The following is a 21108-nucleotide window of genomic DNA, read 5'->3' as shown; positions in this document are numbered from 1 at the left end:
CTTAGCCTTTTTTTTTTTTTTTTTTTTGAGACAGAGTCTCACTCTGTTGTCCGGGCTGGAGTGTGGTGGTGCGATCTCGGCTCACTGCAACCTCTGCCTCCCAGGTTCAAGCAATTCTCCTGCCTCAGCCTCCCAAGTAGCTGGGATTACAGGCATCTGTCACCACACCCGGCTAATTTTTGTATTTTTAGTAGAGACCAGGTTTCACCATGTTGGCCAGGCTGGTCTTGAACTCCTGACCTCAGGTAACCCGCCTGCCTCGGCCTCCCAAAGTGCTGGGATTACAGACATGAGCCAACACGCCCGACCTACAACCTAGCCTTTCAAACAGTCAAACCACTAGTAACAAGCACAAGCCATTAAAACAGAGATCTTGAAAGCAAACAGAAAACTGATTTTTAGTATTTTAGTCACATACTCTTCTATTCCTAAGTATTGTCCACAAAAAAATTGAAGAACAGAAACAAATCAAATAGAGAACAGAAAAAAATCTAACAGAATCCTAATTCCTTATGTGAACTTTAGAATTTAGTACCAAGTAATTTTTCTTTGGTTAAGAAGAGAAAAACTGGCTGGCACAGTGGCTCACGCCTATAATCCCAGCACTTTGGGAGGCAGAGGTAGGCAGATCACTTGAGCCCAGGAAGTCGAGGATGCAGTGAGCCATGATGGCACCACTGCACTCAACCTGGGTGACAGAGCAAGACCCTGTCTTAAAAAAGGACAGGACAGGACAGAAGGATAGAATAGGACAGGACAGAAGGACAGGACAGGACAGAGATAGGACAGGAAACCATGAGATAAAATTTCAAGAGTAAGATATCGAATAGTTGCCACAGTTCATAAAATGTCAAAAAAACAAACAAGCCTCCTTTATAACCTATAAACCACCAAACTTACCTGTTTAGAAAGGAGAAATAAAGAACATTGATAACTTTTTGTATTTTCCTTCTTTCAATTTAACATTGCATCATCGTAAGCATTTTTGGGGTTCCCCTTAGTCTTTACAAGTACCATCTGAAAGCCTACATACTACTTTTTTAAATTAAATGTAACTATCGCTTTCTTAACCATTGTCTTGCAGACCATTTAAACTATTAATCCTAATAAATATGTTATCTCACTCCACACTTGTCACCAATGGATTTTTTTTTTTTTTTTTTCCTGGCCGGGTGCAGTGGCTCATGCCTGTAATCTCAGCACTTTGGGAGGCAGAGGCAGGAGGATCAGCTGAGGTCAGGAGTTCGAGACCAGCCTGACCACATGCAGAAACCCCGTCTCTACTAAAATTACAAAAAAATTAGCCGGACGTGTTGGTGCATGCCTGTAATCCCAGCTACTGAGGAGGCTGAGGCAGGAGAATCACTTGAACCTGGGAGGCGGAGGTTGCGGTGAGCTGAGATCACGCCACTGCACTCCAGCCCAGGCAACAAGAGTGAAACTCTGTCTGAAAAAAAAAAAAAGTTGTCCTAATAAGTGAAAAATTGCTCCACATGACTAAGAAAGCTGAACCTGTATCTATGTCTACCTATAAACTGTTTTTCTTTTATTATGAATTGTGCATTGACATCAACTTATCAACTGAGGATCTGAATTCTTCTTCCAAATTATATACAACACGAGATATTTTATCTGCTCTTAATCTATCTCCTTCAAATTTTAAGAAATGCTTTCTATTTCTAGTGACACAGTTTATGACAAAGTCCATGTTTGCTCCATCTAAACTTTCCTTGGTTGTTATCTTAATGGGCATGTTTGAAATACAGAGTTATTGAATGATTGTCAGTTTCATAAAAAATTTTGTCTTAATTATCATGTTATCACCATTATGTCAATTTTTAAAATTGTAAAGACATTACCTTTTCCTCATTTGTTGCAGAAGAATCTGGATCTTTTCTTTTCTTCTTCAATTTTTTATCTTTACTTTGTTTTGTGCTAGAAGTCTGATAAGGTTGCAAATCTACTCGAGAATGAAACTGATAACGACCACTTTCCACATCACAATAGTAATAAATTCCAGTGGAAGGATCATAATAGAGTTGATTTTCCTTTGAAAGTCAAGAAAAAAATAAATTCTATTCATGTAAGGTAAAATAAACTTAACGAAAATGCCAAATACATTCAAATGTGGTAAATATTTCTTTGAACAACTACAGTATTTTCAGAAGACAATGAATTAAAGATAACAGAATAAAAAATGCTTTAATCTTCCAAAATACTTTACCATTCAACAGCTGATCTAATTTTCCTAGTGTGAGAAACAAGTAAATCTAAATATTAAATTTAATCATATAAAATTGTCAATACTTGACCATTTTTAACTTATAAGAAACAGCAATTTCATATGGTTCCACTTAATACATTAAGAAAAATTGATAATACTTTTGAAGGCATGAAAACTAAAGCAAGCATAAGAAAAAGCTGACCATATGAGCACAGTTCTAGACTCCTGATTCTTAATGACTGCACAATAATGGTGTGGCAGTATAAACCCCTAAACCCTCCTCTCAATGTCATAAAACAAAGATTTGTCTTTTGATGTTCATTACTTAAAATTAGTGAAGAAAATTTTGAAAATAAAGTTCATGCGTACCAAAAAATAACATTCTATAAAATGCAATCAATAAACTGTCTCCACTAGTTAATTAATTCTATAGTAAATAAGACTTATAAGCAACCATGCAAAAATGAATTTGGCAAATTACAGATTTAAAAACCAGAAAGATAAAATTAGGTCATCACCTGTATTTATGATATACTGGCCAGTACTCTAAAACCAAGATTTAATTGAACAGTCTATATTTTATTTACATCCTAAATCCATGCAGACCAGACCTGGAAACATCTTTAATGTACTGAGATTGAGCAACTAAAACTTCCTGAAAAAGAATAATTTATTTTTCTAACTATTGACACTTGCAATTTATTGTCTTTAATCCATGCATTTTGTAGATCTCTTACAAAAAATATTTAGATTTCTCACCATCTTTCTCTTAACTAAGAAACTGAATGGAGGCTTTCCAATCTTTATTTCTAGTAATAATGGAACTTTTATAATTCAAACCTTTTTAATCTGTCAGTCCAAAATATAGACATTTTCAAAATATAAAAAAATTTTATTAAAATATTAGCACAATGAAAATGAAAACACAATGAAGTTCCTAATTTACTCAGAAATATAACCTGCAGAATGTACTAACCATTTACAAAACAACTGATGTCAAGAGAAAAGATACAGAAAGGCAGGCAGAAGACTGACAAAGACTAATGTCTACTTGAAACTACTGTTTTCCTAGAAACTAAATAACTACTCCCTTTGGATAAGTGTTGAAACATTAATTTTCTGGTTATTAATTAGCGTTGTCAATTAGCAACCCCCATGAAAGAAAACCCTCTCTTTACAAAGGACTTACAGTTTACCATATGCAGACTGACAAACTAATGACAACTCTTATGTTAATTGAGATATTTAGTATTATCTTATGTTCTCTAGATAACAATAGTTCCAGTAACAAGAATGATGAACGTCAACTCCACTTTTGTGTACCACATTCTATAATTCCTCAGAAAACCAGATTACATTACTAGATTCTTGAGTTTGAGGTATGTGACTGAGTTCTATCGTTGTCATCAAATCTTCAATGAAATATAATTAAGTATTAGACTTTAACAGCTATAACACTGTATTATAAATCAAGAACTTTATTTTCTGGTTCTATCCTAGTCAGTGGTCCATTATATTTTAGATTCCATATTAATTCCCTAGTTCTCATTGTTAACAGATTGATTTTTGTTTGTTTGTTTTTTGAGACAGGGTCTCACTCTGTCACCTAGTCTGGAGGGCAGTGGTGCAATCATGGCTCACTGCAGCCTCCATCTTCCCAGCTCAAGTGATGCTGCCACATCAGCCTCCTGAGTAGCTGGGACTACAGGGTGAGCCACTACATCCAGCTGACTTTTAAAATTTTTTATAGAGTCTCACTGTGTTGCCCAGGCTGGTCTTGTACTCTTGACTCAAGCAATCCACCTGCCTCAGCCTCCTAAAGTGCTGGGATTACAAGAAGTGAGCCACCATGCCTAGCCAACAGACTGAATGTTTAAAGTGAAATAGTTAAAAGGCACAGAATATAAAACACTGGCTAATAATAAACATACTACTAAGAATTCAAGAAAGAAATCTCCTTATGTGGCCTAAAATGAATTCATAAAGTATTTGACATAATTTTTAAAATTCTTACCCCAAGCCTAAAATTAACCTTACTTCTCTATTAATTCTATGAAAAAAAATTAGGTTCTAAAATATTTACAACGTAGTTAACTATCTGCTTTTATTAACAAAAGCTCTGGCCAGGCGCGGTGGCTCAAGCCTGTAATCCCAGCACTTTGGGAGGCCAAGGCGGGCGGATCACGAGGTCAGGAGATCGAGACCATCCTGGCTAACACGGTGAAACCCCGTCTCTACTAAAAAAATACAAAAAATTAGCCGGGCGCGGTGGCGGGTGCCTGTAGTCCCAGCTACTCGGGAGGCTGAGGCAGGAGAATGGCGTGAACCCGGGAGGCGGAGCTTGCAGTGAGCCGAGATCGCGCCACTGCACTCCAGCCTGGGGGAGAGAGCAAGACTCCGTCTCAAAAAAAAAAAAAAAAAAAAAAAAAAGCTCCAATATTTTTGTATGTTATTTTTATACATAAAGACTTCTCCAAAACATTGTCTATAATAATCACAATAAACTTTAACCTTAACCTTATTTTAAAAACTTAGAAGTGTAGCATCATAAGCTATTTTAGAATTCTTCTGTCAAATAGTTTTGAGTCAAATGTAATTTTTAAATGCAGCTTTTTGCTTTCTTACTTTGGCTTAGGGTTTAATATTTGATATCAGGCACTATGTATCATACAGTATTAAAAGGTCTGAGATGTAATTCGAGACCAGCCTGGCCAACATGGCAAAACCCTGCCTCTACTAAAAATACAAAAAACCAGCAGGGTGTGGTAGTGCATGCCTGTAATCCCAGCTACTTGGGATGCTGAGGCATAAGAATCGCTTGAACCTGGGGAGTGAAAGTTGCAGTGAGCTGAGATCACACCACTACACTCCAGCCGGAGTGACAGAGGGAGACTCTATCTCAAAAAAAAAACAAACAAAAAAAAAAACAAAAGGTCTGAGATACTTACAGAATCATAATAGAAACCAGTGCTGTGGTCAAAATACAGTCCAGTATTTTCATCATAACTAAATCCAGTCTGTGATACAGCCGCTTCTGCTGCAGCTCTCAAACTTTCAGCTAATGATGAGCCTTCTAAGGATGTATCTTCTGTTGCTAATGCAGATGCTGACTCCTATAAAAGATATAGTCATGCCAAATAAGACAAAAGCTTCTGCGTATCAATTAAAAAGTTGGCTGAACTCAAGACTTGAGACTATATTTAAGTAATGGCTTCAATTTCTACAATGGAAAAGGATGGCTATCAATTACGATTTGAACCACTTTTTACAACACTTACTAGTGTGTCAGTAACTTCAACTTTGACCCAGTTTTGAAGGCACTAAAAATGAGTGACAATTATTCGAGAATAAATGTATGATGCCACAGGGAAGCCATCCACAAAATACAGACCCTGAAATATTGGTTAAGACAAAGATCTAGGTTCTTCAATAATTATATGTTCAATTGGAAAAAAATTTCAAAAAGACAAATGAAGGAGAAAACTGTAGATTAAATGAAATATATCAAACACAATAGGGATCCTAATTCAAACAAACTATAAAAACAAATTTATAGACTCAGAGAAATTTGAACAGTGGCAAGGTATCTGACATAAAGGAACATTAAAATTTTTTTAGGTGTAAATGTAGAATTGTCCACAGTTCTTTCGTTGAGTCAAAATATCTGGACAAATTTTGTTTCAGTTTATGTATATCACAAAATTTTGGAACACAATCTAGTAGGAAAACCACTACACATATGAACAAGTTCTAATTTTGGTTTTGGAAAAACTACAACATTCTTTGCGTAATTACACATAGGAATGTTTATAACCCTTATATATGCTGTGACGGACCAAAGAAGTCTATCTTTCCACATAATAACAACATAGAAGGACAGGTTCTTGGGCATCAACAGTTTCATGTTTAGCATTTTATTACCTGTGAATTTGAGGCAAAATGGTCCACTTGTTTACATTTAACATTTTCTGTTCTATCAGTACCAGGGTAAGCATCATTTTCTACTTGTAAATGGTCTTTAGAATTCAAAGTAGAAGTTTCGATAGCTTGATCTTGTTGATCTGACAGTTCCGTCACTTTATTTGGAAGACTAACATCATTGTAGTATGTTTGATAATAATAATCTGTAGCAAAAAAATTAAGTGAAATCATATTAGAATAATGTATATAAAAAGGACTTAATTACAAAACACTAGCATTTAAACACAAAAAGCAGATACTTCAAATAAATCATGATTGTTATAACTGTACAAATTTTAAAGGATTAAAACAGATGGTACAGATAAATCTGCAGAAGTGTATATCTCTGATTCTAATGTCTCCTTCAAGACCCTAGTTGTCAGTTAAAAAGAAAAAAAAAAGGTAAGTTGGTTACATTTTCTACAGCAAGAGTAAAATAAAAATCAGTAGATAGGTTGTGTTCTATTTAAAAAACTTAACTCTTAACTTCTAACTGGATACCTTAATATTGTTGCTTATCAACTGATAATGAAATAAAGGCAAGGAATTAGGCGTTTGTTTTTTTTTTTTGTCAAATTTCTCTCCCCATGCAGACTTTTTAAAACATATCACGCAGATAAGAAAGGTTAGCACTACTGCTGTGTTCAGTAATTTAGCCAAAAATTATGTCCTGAATGAAGCAAGGCAAAACTTAATAGGAAACATGATTTCTTCTTGTGACACATATATATTAAAACTCAGTATCTCAGCTATTTTGCCTTATAACATAATGCCACTCGTAAGGCCATGGTGGTGGGCTCACCATTCCCACAGGGTGAGAGACTGATACTATACATAATTCTAATTAGAACACATCAACAAGAAAACAAATGCCCCTGGTCACAAGGAAGGCAGATACGGAAGTAGATGGCTAACTGCGTGCCAAAAATTACTCAGCGAGTGTGCCACTGAAAACATTAGCAACATTATAGAAATCACAGGAATGACAATACATTTCTACTTTTTCCTCCAGAAGAACAAATCGATTATCCGAAAATCCCATATCATATGGAGAGACGTCAACAGTATTAACAATTCTCATTTACCTTGATCTTAGTTTATTTTAAATTAAAAGAAAACTCAACATTAGCATGATTTGAATGTTAACAGTATTAGCATATCCTCATTATAAGCTAAATACCTGAGATTGACCAAGGAGCATGGTTCTCTGTTTGTACTTCTACATCAGACTTTTTATTGTCTTCATTTCTCCCACGTTGGAGTATTTTACTGAGTTCTTCCACCTGAGAGAAAACAAGGCTTTAGGAAAAAATCATGTAACGATCTAATAATATATATACCAGTCTCCTGCCGTTACAAATAATTGTTTTAGAGAAATGTCAAGAGCAGCAAATTTCCCTTTCAGAAAAGCTAAAATTATTTTACTTTTTACATTTAAAAGACGTTTTTATTCCTAATCTCTCTTACTAGGTCCAAATATCTCCTCCAAAAATCGAACTAAATAATGAGACTTTGTGAACAAGGTCCTTTATTTCTAACAAATAAGAATGCTTTTATGTTAACATTTTAAAGTCAGTTCTTTCTAAAGAATTCAAAAATTAAAAAATTACAAATTCTCATCCCTACTGGATTATCTAATATTCATTTGGTATTCTCCACTGGGAATTAACTATCCACTTGAATATGTTAATGCCACTTACAAGCTTTAATACATTTTTTCATTAAACAGTAGTCCTATAATTAAGTAACTGTAGCAGAAGAGAACAGGGAAGGTGACCGCCTGAGAGGGGCATCTGTCCTCTATGTACTTCACACACTAAAGTACACTTAAAAGGATGCTACTACACAGGACAGAGAGAAACAGTGTGTGGAAGTGCCCAAAAGCAGGTAGCATGCTGCCTGTCAATATACCTCAGCCTGAGAGGACCTCAATGTGAGACAATATCTACTACACACATGAAACCAACTAAAAAACAAACTTTTAAGTATTTAATGATACATAAAGCCTAAACAGAGAAAGGTGATAAAACTGATTATATACACATTATCCGTGCACTTCATGAGTTATCCAATCTGTTGCTAATACTAGGGCAGGAACTACAGTGAGGGAAGCAAGACACTGATCATGAAAAATTTGAGGCCCGCCTCCGATTCATGCAAGTACAGAGTCCATCGCTAGGAATTAGTGCCCCATTAAATTCCTCGCCCTAGGAGCCTGATTGCCTTGCCCTAAATGCTGGCTCTGGCTACTGTCTCTATTACTATGAATTAGATTACTTAATATCTACTACACGCTGGGCACTATAGTTGATGCTTTGGATAACATCTCATTAATTCACAAAACCACCTGAAATATTCGTTGTCCTAACCCCAATTTTACACATAAAATATCAGACGAGACAAAGTAATTTGCACAATGCTATTTTGGGGTCTTGTACAAACCCTATACATATTATGGTCCTCCAGTTATCATTAATTCTCAAGCAAAACTTTTTAACTGCTCCAGATAAAACACATTCAGTAATTTGGAATGACAGTTAATCAAACCCACCCTCTCCCCAACCAAGGGAGGCTGACTAGGAGAGTAAGCAGTTATCACTATCCAAAGTAGAGTCAAGACTTTCTATAAGATTAAATTTTTAATATTGGACTAAAATGGAGGCATGTGGAGGACAGATGCTCCTCTCAGGCAATTACCTTCTGTTCGCTTCTGCTGCAGTTTAGTCACAGAACTATTTTTTTTTAAAGCGTATTAAAGCTTATAAGAGGCATTAACATATTTAATAATTAAATCCACGTGAACACTGAATGATATTAGATAACATGAATGGGAATTAATAGCTTTTAAATTTTCTAATTCTTTAGGGAGAATTGCTGACCTCCCGAAATATTAGCATAAAAACATTCTTTTCTGTAAGAAATAAAGGATCTGTTCACAAAGTCCCATTATTTAGTCTGATTTATCAAATTGACAGTAACACCAAAATGCTGACTCTCTGAAGATTAGCAAAAAACGTTTTCTTTTAGAATCTGTAACGCAAGCAGTACTTCAACAATTTAGAATTTAAAGGACCTTTTCAAAAGGCTGTCATATTTTGCTCCCCTCTCCCCATATATATATATTTATATATATATATATTTTTTTTTTGAGACGGAGTCTCGCTTTGTCGCCCAAGCTGGAGTGCAGTGGCACGATCTCGGCTCACTGCAAGCTCCGCCTCCCAGGTTCACGCCATTCTCCTGCCTCAGCCTGTAGCTGGGACTACAGGCGCCCGCCTAATTTTTTTTGTATTTTCAGTAGAGACGGGGTTTTACTGTGTTAGCCAGGATGGTCTCGATCTTCTGACCTCGTGATCCACCCGCCTCGGCCTCCCAAAGTGCTGGGATTACAGGCGTGAGCCACCGCGCCCGGCCCCCTCTCCCCGTTTTTTTTTTCCACCATATGTGTATTTTCCTAGCATAGCTATTACACACCGTAGGTGTTTAAATTGACTAAACAAATAAAAACTTTCCAATAATGTCACGATGTCAGGAACTCTATGTAATGGTCATACAAAGTCATTGCAACTCAGCAGTTATTTTCATAGTCCATTTGGTAACAAATCATAAAGAAGTCTGATGACGTTTCAGTGTTCAGCCTATATACTGGTTTTAGGAAACGTACCAATAAATTATGAAGAACTAGACAACGGTTAAATTGAAACTAGTTACTATGTGGAAATAATCTGTTGGCAGAGAGGGCCTGCCAACAAGGTGGAAAAAAGTACTATGCTCTTGGTTTTTTGGTTTTTGAGACAGAGTTGCACTCTGTCGCCCTGGCTGGAGTGCAGTGGCACGATCTCGGCCCACTGCAACCTCCACCACCCAGGTTCAAGCAATTCTCCTGCCTCAGCCTCCCGAGTAGCTGCGATTCCAGGTGCCCGCTGCCACGCCCGGCTAACTGTATTTTTTAGTAGAGACGGGGTTTCACCATGTTGGCCAGACTGGTCTCGAACTCCTGACCTGGTAATCTGCCCGCCTCGTCCTCCCAGAGTGCTGGGATTACAGCCGTGAGCTACCGCACCCAGCCAAGGTTTTTTGTTTTTAATGTGACAGTTTAAGTATTAACATTTGCCCCTACTATCTATCTTGAAAACGAAATAAGCTGCTTAACGTCTCCAACAAAAGCAGTTATATATCTTCCCTACTTCCACAAAAAAGCCCAAGATGATAAACGCCCAGAAGAGCAACCTTACACAGGTATAGCGTTCAAAAGTTTGTAAAATTGTTTCCTCATGTTTTACTTCACCTTCACAACTGTAAGCTATCATTCTCATTTAATGGGGAACTGAGACTTGGTATAAGTTTACATATCCAGTGAATGGCAGAGATGGGATTCTGACTCAAGTTCAACATTTTAATAAACTCAAATGTGATCTACAGTAAATGCTCCTACTGCCAATGGGATGTTAGGTCAAGTGAGAATGAAGACAATGTAGCCACAGTACTTAAGCTCAATTCACGCCGGCCGCGAGACATTGATTTAACTCAAGTAACCTGAACTCAGGTTTGCTCCTAATGTACTTGGAATTGTAACTGCGCTGAGCTTCTACTTATTTTACTTCCAAGTACTCTACAGTAGTTCTGAGCCCCTGCCAGGGACCCCTTCCGAAGCTATCAGGGGCTTCGAAGGCCTCGCCTGGGCTGGATGGGGCGCGGGGCTGAGGCGGACCGCGCACCTGCGTGCGGAGCTCCTGGTTGTTGCTTTCTGCGTTCTGGTACAGCCGTTCTGTGTGATGCAGCAGCTTCTCGATCTCCCGCACCTGCCGCTTGCAGCTCCGCAGTTCACGTTCCAACTTCTCCACCTTCCGCCTTAGCTGGGCCAGCTCAGGCTCGGGGGAGGTGGGCGGCGGCGGCGACCGCGGCGGGGACGGCGCCTCCGAGGCCATGAGATCCGGCGCGAGACTGCTCGTCGCCGCGGAGTGGCTGCGTTCAGGCCGAAACGGACGCCGGCGGACCCAGAGACCACGGGAGCGCGCGGGCAGCGAAAGGCAGCCTCACACCCGGCCGGCCGCGGTGGCCCCTGGCCATGACGCCCTGAAACTCACTAGTAGCCGAACGGGGCTGCGAGCAACGAGCAAGGGGACCGAGGATGGCCCCTGCCCGATGTGCGCGGCCTGAAAACCGGAAAACTTTCCTGGAAACTACCTTCTCCAGCTACAGAGACGGAGGGAGGAGCGTCGGATAAGCGGTCGGAAAACCAGAGGCCAGAAGGGCTCCAGCAGCAACCCAGTTGAGCCGGAAACAACGGCGCCAGCGGCGGGCGGGGCCAAGACGGAACAGGAAGCGACGGAAAGTGGGAAGGACCTGATAGTGTACGTGCCGACGTCTCGGCCTGCAGAGGGGCGTTACCTGAGGGCGTGGAGAGCTGGTGGCAATGTGGCTACCGACTTGCAGCCTCTGGTCTCAGACATTTGCACGTGCTGATGTTCTTTGAACAAACTTTTAGTATAGCATGCGTTTCCTATCTCCTTGTTTTACAAATAAGAACAGAGTATCCCAGAAATGATTTGTGGGGACTATGATGCTCTGTTTATATATGTCAACTGAAGAATGAGGAGGTTGATAAATTCAGAAATGGGCTTCATTTCTCATGAAGGGTTACAGCCTGCAGGGTGGCCATTCTGACAGGCTTGGAAGCATAGCCTCTGGTCAGAAGCTGAGAACAGACACTTGGAAGGAAGGGCAAAGGGAACAGAAATTTATGCTGAGCAGGGTGGCCAAATATATTCAATGAGCTGTAGGAGGATTCATGAATATTTATGAAAGGAGAAATATGCACATGCAAAATTAAGCTTCCTGCCTATGGGACCCATATTCAAAAAATGTTGGTGTTAGCATGATCCCAGTGTGAAGTTTTCAGCCCTCTGATGTCAAATGGCAAAGCAGAGGACATGAAAACACTCACTGTGAGTCCCTGGTAGATTGGACAGAACTTCTCCGTGGTTGGTGGTCTCTTATCAGGAAGGAATGCTGGTTGGTGTGAAATCAGCCCAACTGTCCTATAGAACTGACGTTTATGGTTTCTTTTGAATAAACCTGAAAATTTACCTTCCCAGTCTTAAAACTTCATAAAGTTACATCTGTCTTATCTGAGTTCCTTTCTTGGGAAACCAACCATGAGGCCTCCCAGATAGTATCAAGGAACTGAAACTTAACAGATCACTGCATCTGGACAATGAGGCACCATACCCCTCACCCATCATGATTGCCTAACCAGCCACCTGATGCCTGTTGAACAAGTCCTCATCCGTACCGCTCACTAATTCCTGTTTTCCACATGTAGTCACATTTCTCCCTTGCCATATAAACCCCTAATTTTAGTTGTTTGAGGAGATGGATTTGAGACTGATTTCCTATTCTCCTTGGCTGCAGCACCCAAATAGAACCTTCTTCCCTGGCAATACTCCTTGTCTCAATGACTGGCTTTCTATGTAGTGAACAATGGGTCTGTTCAGTCACTTGAGGGGCTCAGAATTTTAGTTTTATTTCTCATTTAGTCATTCTGCTGGTTCCTGAGTTTAGACCCCCTGGGAAAATAGAGCAAGTACATTAGGTCTAAGTCGCAAAAAGGAGCATCTCTGGTGGGAAAATAAGACAGAGACAATATTCTGTGGAACAGAGGAGAAAAATGCTTTGGTTTGGTGCATTTATTTGGTCTTTTGTCTGCATGACCCCGGCATTGGTTTGCCAATATTTAAACTGCTGAGGCCTTCTTTGGAACACACTTCTTTCCTTTGCCAAAGTCATTTAGAATTAGATTATGAGCTCAGAGTACTGGGCCTGAGATTCGTGGAGGTCAGCAGCTGTGTCGTGCAGATGTTCCTCTCCAGGGCCCAGCACAGTGCCTGTCACAGAGCAGTATCCGTAAATGCTGAACACAGCTGAACAAGAGAAGCCTGTTTGGTGTCGTAGATCAATGGCTGCTTCCATTAACTATATTTTCTTATTTTTTGTATTCTTGATGCTCTGGCATCTGGGGTCTCCCTGACCAGGGAGATACCCCCTCCAAGGGTTAGCTAATTCCTAGACATAGCAAACAACTCACCCAGCATGCCACGCACTGATCGTCTACCTTCTTTATCAGGCTGTTACACTCCATGTCAATACTCCCCTGCCCTAATAACTCCAGGGCAAAGTGCCAGACAACTAGGAACAACTCCTACATCTCAGATCCCACTGAAATTATGCAAACTAAACCTGCTTACCCTGACTTGTCCGTTCCTTCCTGCAAAAATCATATAATGTTTTTTGCCATGTTTCCTCCTACTCCTTCTGCCTCCTTTTGGACCTTGGTGCTTCTCCACATTGCCTTGTGTGGCTTGGTGTGCATCCTCCTCTTGGGCTGGGTAAATAATAAACTGTCTTTTTAAAAGCAGACCATCTCCTGATCTGTTGGCCTCACCATACATAAATAATATAAAATCTAAATTTTAAAATATGGCTCTGTATGTATTTTTGTCTTGTGCACTGCCCACTAGATTATTCATAAACAGTAAGCTTTCCAGCAGAGACCTGCCCTCTCTAGGTCCTATACACATTCCTCCTTAGGCCTGAAGAGCTCTTCACAAGGCACTGTATCTGGAAACACAGAGATTCTACCTTATTGTCATGTCAAGAGTAACCCTTAAGCCATCAAAGGAAGTTTAGTGAGAAGACATGGTATGTCCCCTGTGATGTAGAAAAAAGATGTATTGCAAAAAAATTCTGACTTCCCTTGATGCATTATGACTCCATCAATGAATATATTGAAGTCCTTTTAAAAAGATGCTATTTTCTACTTTCTCCACCTTTAGGGGATAAGAAATTCCATAAATACCATTTGAAAGGTATCTTTAAGATGATATTTCAGTTTTTAGTAATTAACTGGAGAATAAATAAATAAGCTGATTAACTGCTACTTGAAGCAGTGCTCCTCTTGTCTTAATCTTTTCAAGGCCAAGTTACCTTTACCTTGTAATACCAGTCTGTACCTTACCTCTGACCATTAGAAAAGAATGACTTTTTTTTTTAGAAAAAGCCTTGAATATCAGGAATTGCATTAAGGTGCTAGTATCAGAGGTGGTCTATAGTGGCTTATTAAACAAATTAGGGTGTTATCCTGTTACATTATAGAAGCCTAGAGAGGGGTGGCCCATGGCCGGTGACTCCACAATTCTTCAGGGACCCAGGCTCGGTATGTCTTTCTGCTCTCTTATTCTCGGAGCATGTTTCTGGAGCCTCCAGGTTGATCCATGGTGCAAGATGGCAGGGGATGAAAGGACTTTCCCAAAGCCCCACCCAGTGGTTCCCGTCTACCTATCAATAGCCACCCCTTGCTGCAAGTGGGGCTGGGAATTATGTGTATATGTGTGTTTTTCTAAGCTAGACACATTATTCTCCTAATAATATAGAGGTTCCACAAGTAAGGAAGAAGGGCAAAATTCATGTTGAGTATGTAAATAGCAGTCTTTGCCACACCTCGTTTTCAGATCTAAGAGGTACTTAGTATAGTGGGCAGAGGCGCTGCCCTAAAGAAGCATTCTACTTGACACTCTTCACGATTTGATTTTGTTTTGTAATGTTTTTTTCCCACATCCTCTCCAATAAATGATATGAACCATTTTTGTACTTTTTGCCATTATGAATATAATGAGGTATTTCCTTGCTGTTTTAATTGATACTCCTCTGATTACTATAGAATCTCATACATTTGTTGAAATGCATGTATGTTGAAATGGCTATATGTCCTTTCCTTTCTGTGAATTGCCTATCCATATCTTTTTGCCCATTTCTTTCTTGTTATTTTGCAGCTCTTTATATAAACAAAGTATTGCTTCTTTATCAGTTTTAGATATTACAGATATCTTCTCCCAGTTTGTCATATATCTGTTAGCTTTGTCCAGTGTTCTTTGTTAGCCAGGAATTCTTAATTTGTATGTAGTGAAATCAGTCTTTTATTTTATTTTACTTTTTAAAATTTTATTTGGCTTTATAGTTTAGGGTTTCATGAAGACTTTCCTTACCCCAAGTCATATTTTCTTCTATTGATCTTATAATTTGAACGTTCACATTTGTTCTCTATTCCAACTGGGGGTATTCAGACATGACCTAGTTTTCTCAAGACCATCCCCTGTGCATTGCTTTGTAGTACCACCATCATCTTCCATCAGGTTCCCATCTTTGTATGTGGGTCTAGTTCTGAGCTCGCCATTCTTTTCTATTTGTCTATTAGTCTGCTCTCATGCCAGAGCCATTCTGTTTTTATCACTTAGTTTCTTTAATATGTCCTAACTGGTAGGGCAGGGCCCTATTTTGTTTTTCTTTTTCAAAATCAGCTTATTCATAAACCCCTATTTTTCCATATAAATTTTAGAATGAGTTTGTTGAGTTCCTCAAACAATCCAATGGGATTTTTATTAATATTACATTAAATGTATAGATTTATTTAGGAGAATTAACATAAAACTTTATTTAGATAGTCAATTCACATACTTTTTTTGCTTAATATTTTTCTTGGACTTTAGTACAATTTTAACACTTGTTTCGGGAAAGGTCTTGGGCATTCTTTCTTAGGTTATTTCCTAGACACTCTGTAATTTTATTGTGAAGAAAATTTTATACTATAGTATATTAGAGAGGGAAAGAAAAGTCAAAGTGATGAATAGGTTTCTAGCTTGGACGAGGAAGGTAGGGACTACTGGAGAAGAGTATGTTGCATGAGGAGGAAGGGATGCTTTAGTTTCTATTTTGTTGATTATATTGAATTTGAGGTGTTCAGTAAATAGTGAGCACTGCAGAAGCCTATCTGAAGCAAGAGAAACAGATCTGGCTGTAGAACTAGTACTGTGTAAAGCAAACTCAAATGGCTCCAAGGGCTAGGGAGATAAAGCAAATGAATGGACAGGGCAGCTGCTACTCAGCTCCTGAGAACTGTGGAGACATGTGGGAATGTGGACCGTGTGTTGCAAAGCTTCTGATTTTTCAAAAAAAAAAAAATCAGGATTTTTATGTGAAATATCTCTGCTTTAAAAAAAGATTCAAATTAGAAAGGTGATTTCTGTAACTTCAGTGTCATATATTTATTTTATTTTGTTTGGTTTGGTTTTTTGAGATGGAGTCTCACTCTGTCTCCCAGGCTGGAGTGCAGTGGTTGCGATAGCTCACTGCAACCTCGGCTTCCTGGGTTCAAAGAATTCTCCCACCTCAGGCTCCCGAGTAGCTGGGATTACAGGCACCTGTCACCATACTCAATTAATTTTGTATTTTTAGTGGAGACAGGGTTTCACCATGTTGGTCAGGCTGGTCTCGAACTCCTGACCTCAGGTAATCCACCTGCCTCGGCCTCCCAAAGTGCTGAGATTATAGGTGTGAGCCACCGTGCCCGGCTGTCATATGATTTATTATAAGGAATTGGCTCAGTGATTATAGAGGCTGAGAAGCCCCACAATCTGTTGTCTGCAAGCTGGATACCCAGGAAAGCCCATGGTGTCATTTGAAGGCATGAGAGCCAGGGAGCCAGTGGTATAGATTCTAGTCCAAGTCTGAAGGTCTGAGAACCAGGAGTGCCAAGGGCACGAGAAGATCAATGTTCCAGCTCAAGCAGTCAGGCAGAGCAAGAATTCAACTTTACTCTGTCTTTTTCTTCTATTCAGGCCTTCAGTGGGTTGGAGAATTCCCATCCACACTGGGGAGGGCCATCTGCTTTACCTAGTTTGCCAATGCAAATACTAATCTCTTCTGGAAACAACCTCACACACACACCAGAAATAATACTGAAGGAGATAAATGAGCATCTTGTGGCCCAATCAAGCTGACACACAAAATTAACCATCACACTTTGGAAATTGCATGAATGGCCCCAGTTCTTTATCTGTCTTGCTTCCTCATCCTTTGACATGTGATTTTGTGGTTTTCCTCACTAAAAGGGAAGAATCTCCCCTTCACCTTTGAGCTGGTTTGGCCATGTGATTTGCTTTGGTCAGTAGAATCAGGTGATATGCCAGAAGAGTGGCACATCTAAGCCTAAGTCCCAAGGCCTTAGTGATTCTGCTTCCCCTCTGGAATTCCTGCCATTGCCACGAGAAGAACATACCCAGGCATGTGTGCTGGTCTCAGGAGAAAGATGAATAATACAGGGAGCAGACCTCTCCTACTAAGCCCAGCCTAGAGCAGAGACTTCAGGAAACCCTCAGACATATTAGCAATCCTGGTGATGGTGATCAGCCAGCCCACACATCACCCCCTACACTCGTGAGAAATAATGAAGGACGGTTGTTTAAAGCCACTAAGGTTTGGGGTGTTTAGTATGCAGCAATAGCTAATTGATACTCAGTCTGATCTAGAGCTATTCCAGGAGCCTATGAATTTAATCAGGCTGGAGTTCACATGCCTGAGATATTATAATATTCCATAACAGAGGAATATTGTCAATTCAATAAAAGCTGATTTATATCCAATTTCTTTTAGAGTGTCATCAATTTATATTTAATTAATATCCACCTGTCATAATTTATATTGGATATGGTGGGTAGCCATATTTTCCTTACCTGATTCAACTTTTTGGTGCCACAGGAGAATATCTGGGGAACCATAGCATTTCAATAGTTCTGATTTATTGCCCCATATTACTTTTGGTCAATTGACCATTACCTGTTTCCTCCCCTGGAGGCCCAAGAAAAGAATGGGTGGATATAACATTAAAACACTGGAATGATGGTAAAGGAAGCCAGAGGAAGCTAGGTAAGACACTTTTCTCCATCCCTAGCTAAAATTCTTACATTTTGTACCTTCCTTTTATGATGGTATAATGAGTAAAAACATTGCGGTGTTACGAATCTTCCCAAGTCCTCCTCCCTTCTACTCACCCTTAATAATAAGAATTCGAACTCTCAAAGGACAGTCTGTCCCACTGGACCAATTCTAGATCTTTAGAATGCAAAATCAATGGTTCATACTAGGGCAGTACTTAAGCTCTTTGTGGTGAGGATGTTTTTAAAAATTCTAGTTCATTATGGATTAATACTTTTGTAAAATACAACAAAATGCATGAGTGAATGGGAGAGGAGAGAATAAGGGATGCAAGAAGGGTTACTGGGCAGTGTGAAATGGTGCCCTTCTAATAGTTCTCAAGAAATGCCAAGTCAGTTTGGATTTTTAATTTTAAAAAGTTTTTTGGCTATTTGAACTGTGCTTTTTTGAATGCAACTGGCTCATTCCAACAGGAATTTTTTAGTGTTAAAATTGGATACAAAATACAAAAATCAGCAATCATTGTTAAATTCTTCTGAGGGTGTTCATTGCTTGCTGGTGCCTTTCAGGTATCCTACAGCATAAGCAGGAAGGTGCCTGCCTAGTTCTTTAAAAATCACTCAAGCTAGCCCTTGCTCAACTATGTCTAATTGCATGCTGGTGGGAGCAGAGGTCATATCTTTGCCCTCAGCCTGAACCTGAACGTGAGCCTGAGCCTGTAAATAATTTTTGTTCAAAATATTAAATTATTTCATTTTCTCACTGTCTCCAAGGTTCCTGGGAGTTAAGCCCTTTCTAGCTGCAACTTTAAAAAGTGTTTTTGTGGTAGGCACCGCTAGTTGTCAACCCAATAGCCATATTTTCCCCTTTCTGACAAGAGAACCTGAATTTCATTCTGGGTAGCAATGCACCTAGCTAAAGTCTACATTTCTCACTCTTGTTTGCAGCTAGGTGACCATGTGTCGAAGTTTTGGCCAATGAGGTATAAGTAGTAGACTACAGGCAAGGTTTCTGGAAAAGCTATAGTTTCCTGTTGTATTAGTCCGTTTTCACACTGCTGATAAAGACATACCAGAGATTGGGCAATTTACAATAGAAAGAGGTTTAATTGGACTTTCAGTTCCACGTGGCTGGGGAAGCCTCACAATCATGGGAGGAGGCAAGGAGGAGCAAGTCACATCTTACATGGATGTCAGCAGGCAAAAGAGAGAAACTGTGCAGGAAAACTCCCATTTTTAAAACCATCAGATTCAATAATCTCCCACCAGGTCCCTCCCACAACACGTGGGAATTATGGGAGCTACAAGATAAGATTTGGGTGGGGACACAGAGCCAAACCATATCACCTGTTTAAAAAAGATAGAATCAGTCTTTTGTTTTTGCCCTTCTCTTTCTTCTTGTTCTCCCTACCTGAAAGATGGACATTATGCTCGAGGTGGAGAAGCCACTTTGTGACTGTGAGATGAACACCACACCCTAAGGAAAGCAAACCAGAAGGATGGGAGGATCCTGGGATGTTAATGTCACTGTGAACCACCTGTCTCTGAACTTCCTCTTGATTAAGTCACCATAGTAGGGTTTTTATTTCATTCAGCCTAATGTAATGCCTAAATGACATAGTCTTTTTTAATGTAGTTTATCTACTTTGTTAAACGTCTTAATAATTTTTACTAACCTAACTTTTAGGTGAAGCATTTACTGTACTGTCCTCTAGGAACACTTTAAGAGAATTCCAACTCAAGGAATAATTGCTGACATGATAAAATAAGAGTAAGATTAAGAACCTCTAGCTTCCTGGTGCTATTTACATTAGCTGTGGAAGATTTGAGAATATGCAGGGTTCTTCTTGACCATCTTTTGTTCTTCCTCTGTGTGAATGACCTAGGAAACCTTTCAGTTAAGAAATATATCAGTTGGCTCAGAATGAAAGTTTTATGTCCTCCAACCTTTTCCCCAAAAGTCAAGTGCAGTCATACACCAAATAACATTTTAGTTGATGATGGACTACATATATGACAGTGATCCCATGAGACTATAATGGAGCTGAAAAACTCCTATCACCTAGTGATGTTGTAGCCTCTGTAACGTCATAGCACAACGCATTAACTTTTCTACGTTTACACAGTATTCAGTACAGTCACATGATGTACAGGCTTATAGCTTAGGAGCAACAGACTATACCATGTAGCCTAGGTGTGTAGTAATAGGCTATACCACCTAGATTTGTGTAAGTCTTTGTGTAAGTACACGCTACAATGTTTACACAATGACAAAATCGCCTAAAACTGATGAATGTCTCAGTATCCCTATTGTAAAGCCACACAAGACAGTTGTATTAATCCACAAGTCTCCAGCAATTAATACCTTAACACTTACCAGAAATTTGGTGAAGAAATGTTTGTGAGGCTGGGCACAGTGGCTCATGCCTGTAATCCCAGCACTTTGGGAGGCCGAGGTTGGCAGATCACCTGAGGTTGGCAGTTGCAGACCAGCCTGACCAGCATAGAGAAGCCCCGTCACTACTAAAAATACAAAAATTAGCCGTGCGTGGTGCCGCGTGCCTGTAATCCCGGCTACTGGAGAGGCAGGAGAATTGGTTGAACCTGGGAGGCGGAAGTTGCCGTGAGCCAAGATCGCGCCATTGCACTCCAGCCTGGGCAACAAGAGCGAAACTCCGTCTCAAAAACAAACAAACAAACAAACAGAGGCCGGGCGCGGTGCCTCACGCCTGTTATCCCAGCACTTAGGGAGGCCGAGGCGGGCAGATCACGAGGTCAGGAGATTCAGACCATCCTGGCCAACATTGTGAAACCCCGTCTCTACTAAAAATACAAAAATTAGCCGGGCGTAGTGGTGCGTGTCTGTAATCCCAGCTACTCGGGAGGCTGAGGCAGGAGAAGCACTTGAATCCGGGAGGCGGAGATTGCGGTGAGCTGAGATCCCGCCACTGCACTCCAGCCTGGTGACAGGGTTAGACTCCATCTCAAAAAAGAAAAAAAGAAAGAAATGTTTGTGAATATTTTTCAACCAGTATGACATAAAAATGCTCCTGGTGTGTTTTGAAGTTTTGGGCTTTTCTCCTTCCCCTTTGACAAACATTAACCAAGAAGTGACATACAGAAGTTGTAATGATAGTGGAAAGAAGAGGGTAACTG

The 21108-nt window shown here is 39.7% G+C and overlaps 1 protein-coding gene across 1 annotated transcript in view; it reads right to left on the bottom strand.

The window, feature by feature from the left end:
- Positions 1 to 11505, bottom strand: part of AGGF1 (angiogenic factor with G-patch and FHA domains 1) — a 32922-nt gene extending 21417 nt beyond the window's left edge. Inside the window, exons 1-5 of the mRNA XM_030800312.1 lie at positions 10903 to 11505; positions 7365 to 7467; positions 6146 to 6348; positions 5173 to 5337; positions 1860 to 2048 (exon numbers count right to left, since the gene is read on the bottom strand). Coding sequence (XP_030656172.1) covers positions 1860 to 2048; positions 5173 to 5337; positions 6146 to 6348; positions 7365 to 7467; positions 10903 to 11112 — 870 coding nt within the window. The 5' untranslated portion in view covers positions 11113 to 11505. The remainder of the gene's footprint in view (positions 1 to 1859; positions 2049 to 5172; positions 5338 to 6145; positions 6349 to 7364; positions 7468 to 10902) is intronic.
- Between the last annotated feature and the right edge of the window lie 9603 nt (positions 11506 to 21108).

This window comes from Nomascus leucogenys, chromosome 2 (genome assembly GCF_006542625.1).
Source record: "Nomascus leucogenys isolate Asia chromosome 2, Asia_NLE_v1, whole genome shotgun sequence".
Taxonomy (NCBI): domain Eukaryota; kingdom Metazoa; phylum Chordata; class Mammalia; order Primates; family Hylobatidae; genus Nomascus; species Nomascus leucogenys.
This window is presented reverse-complemented; position numbering and strand designations above follow the sequence as displayed.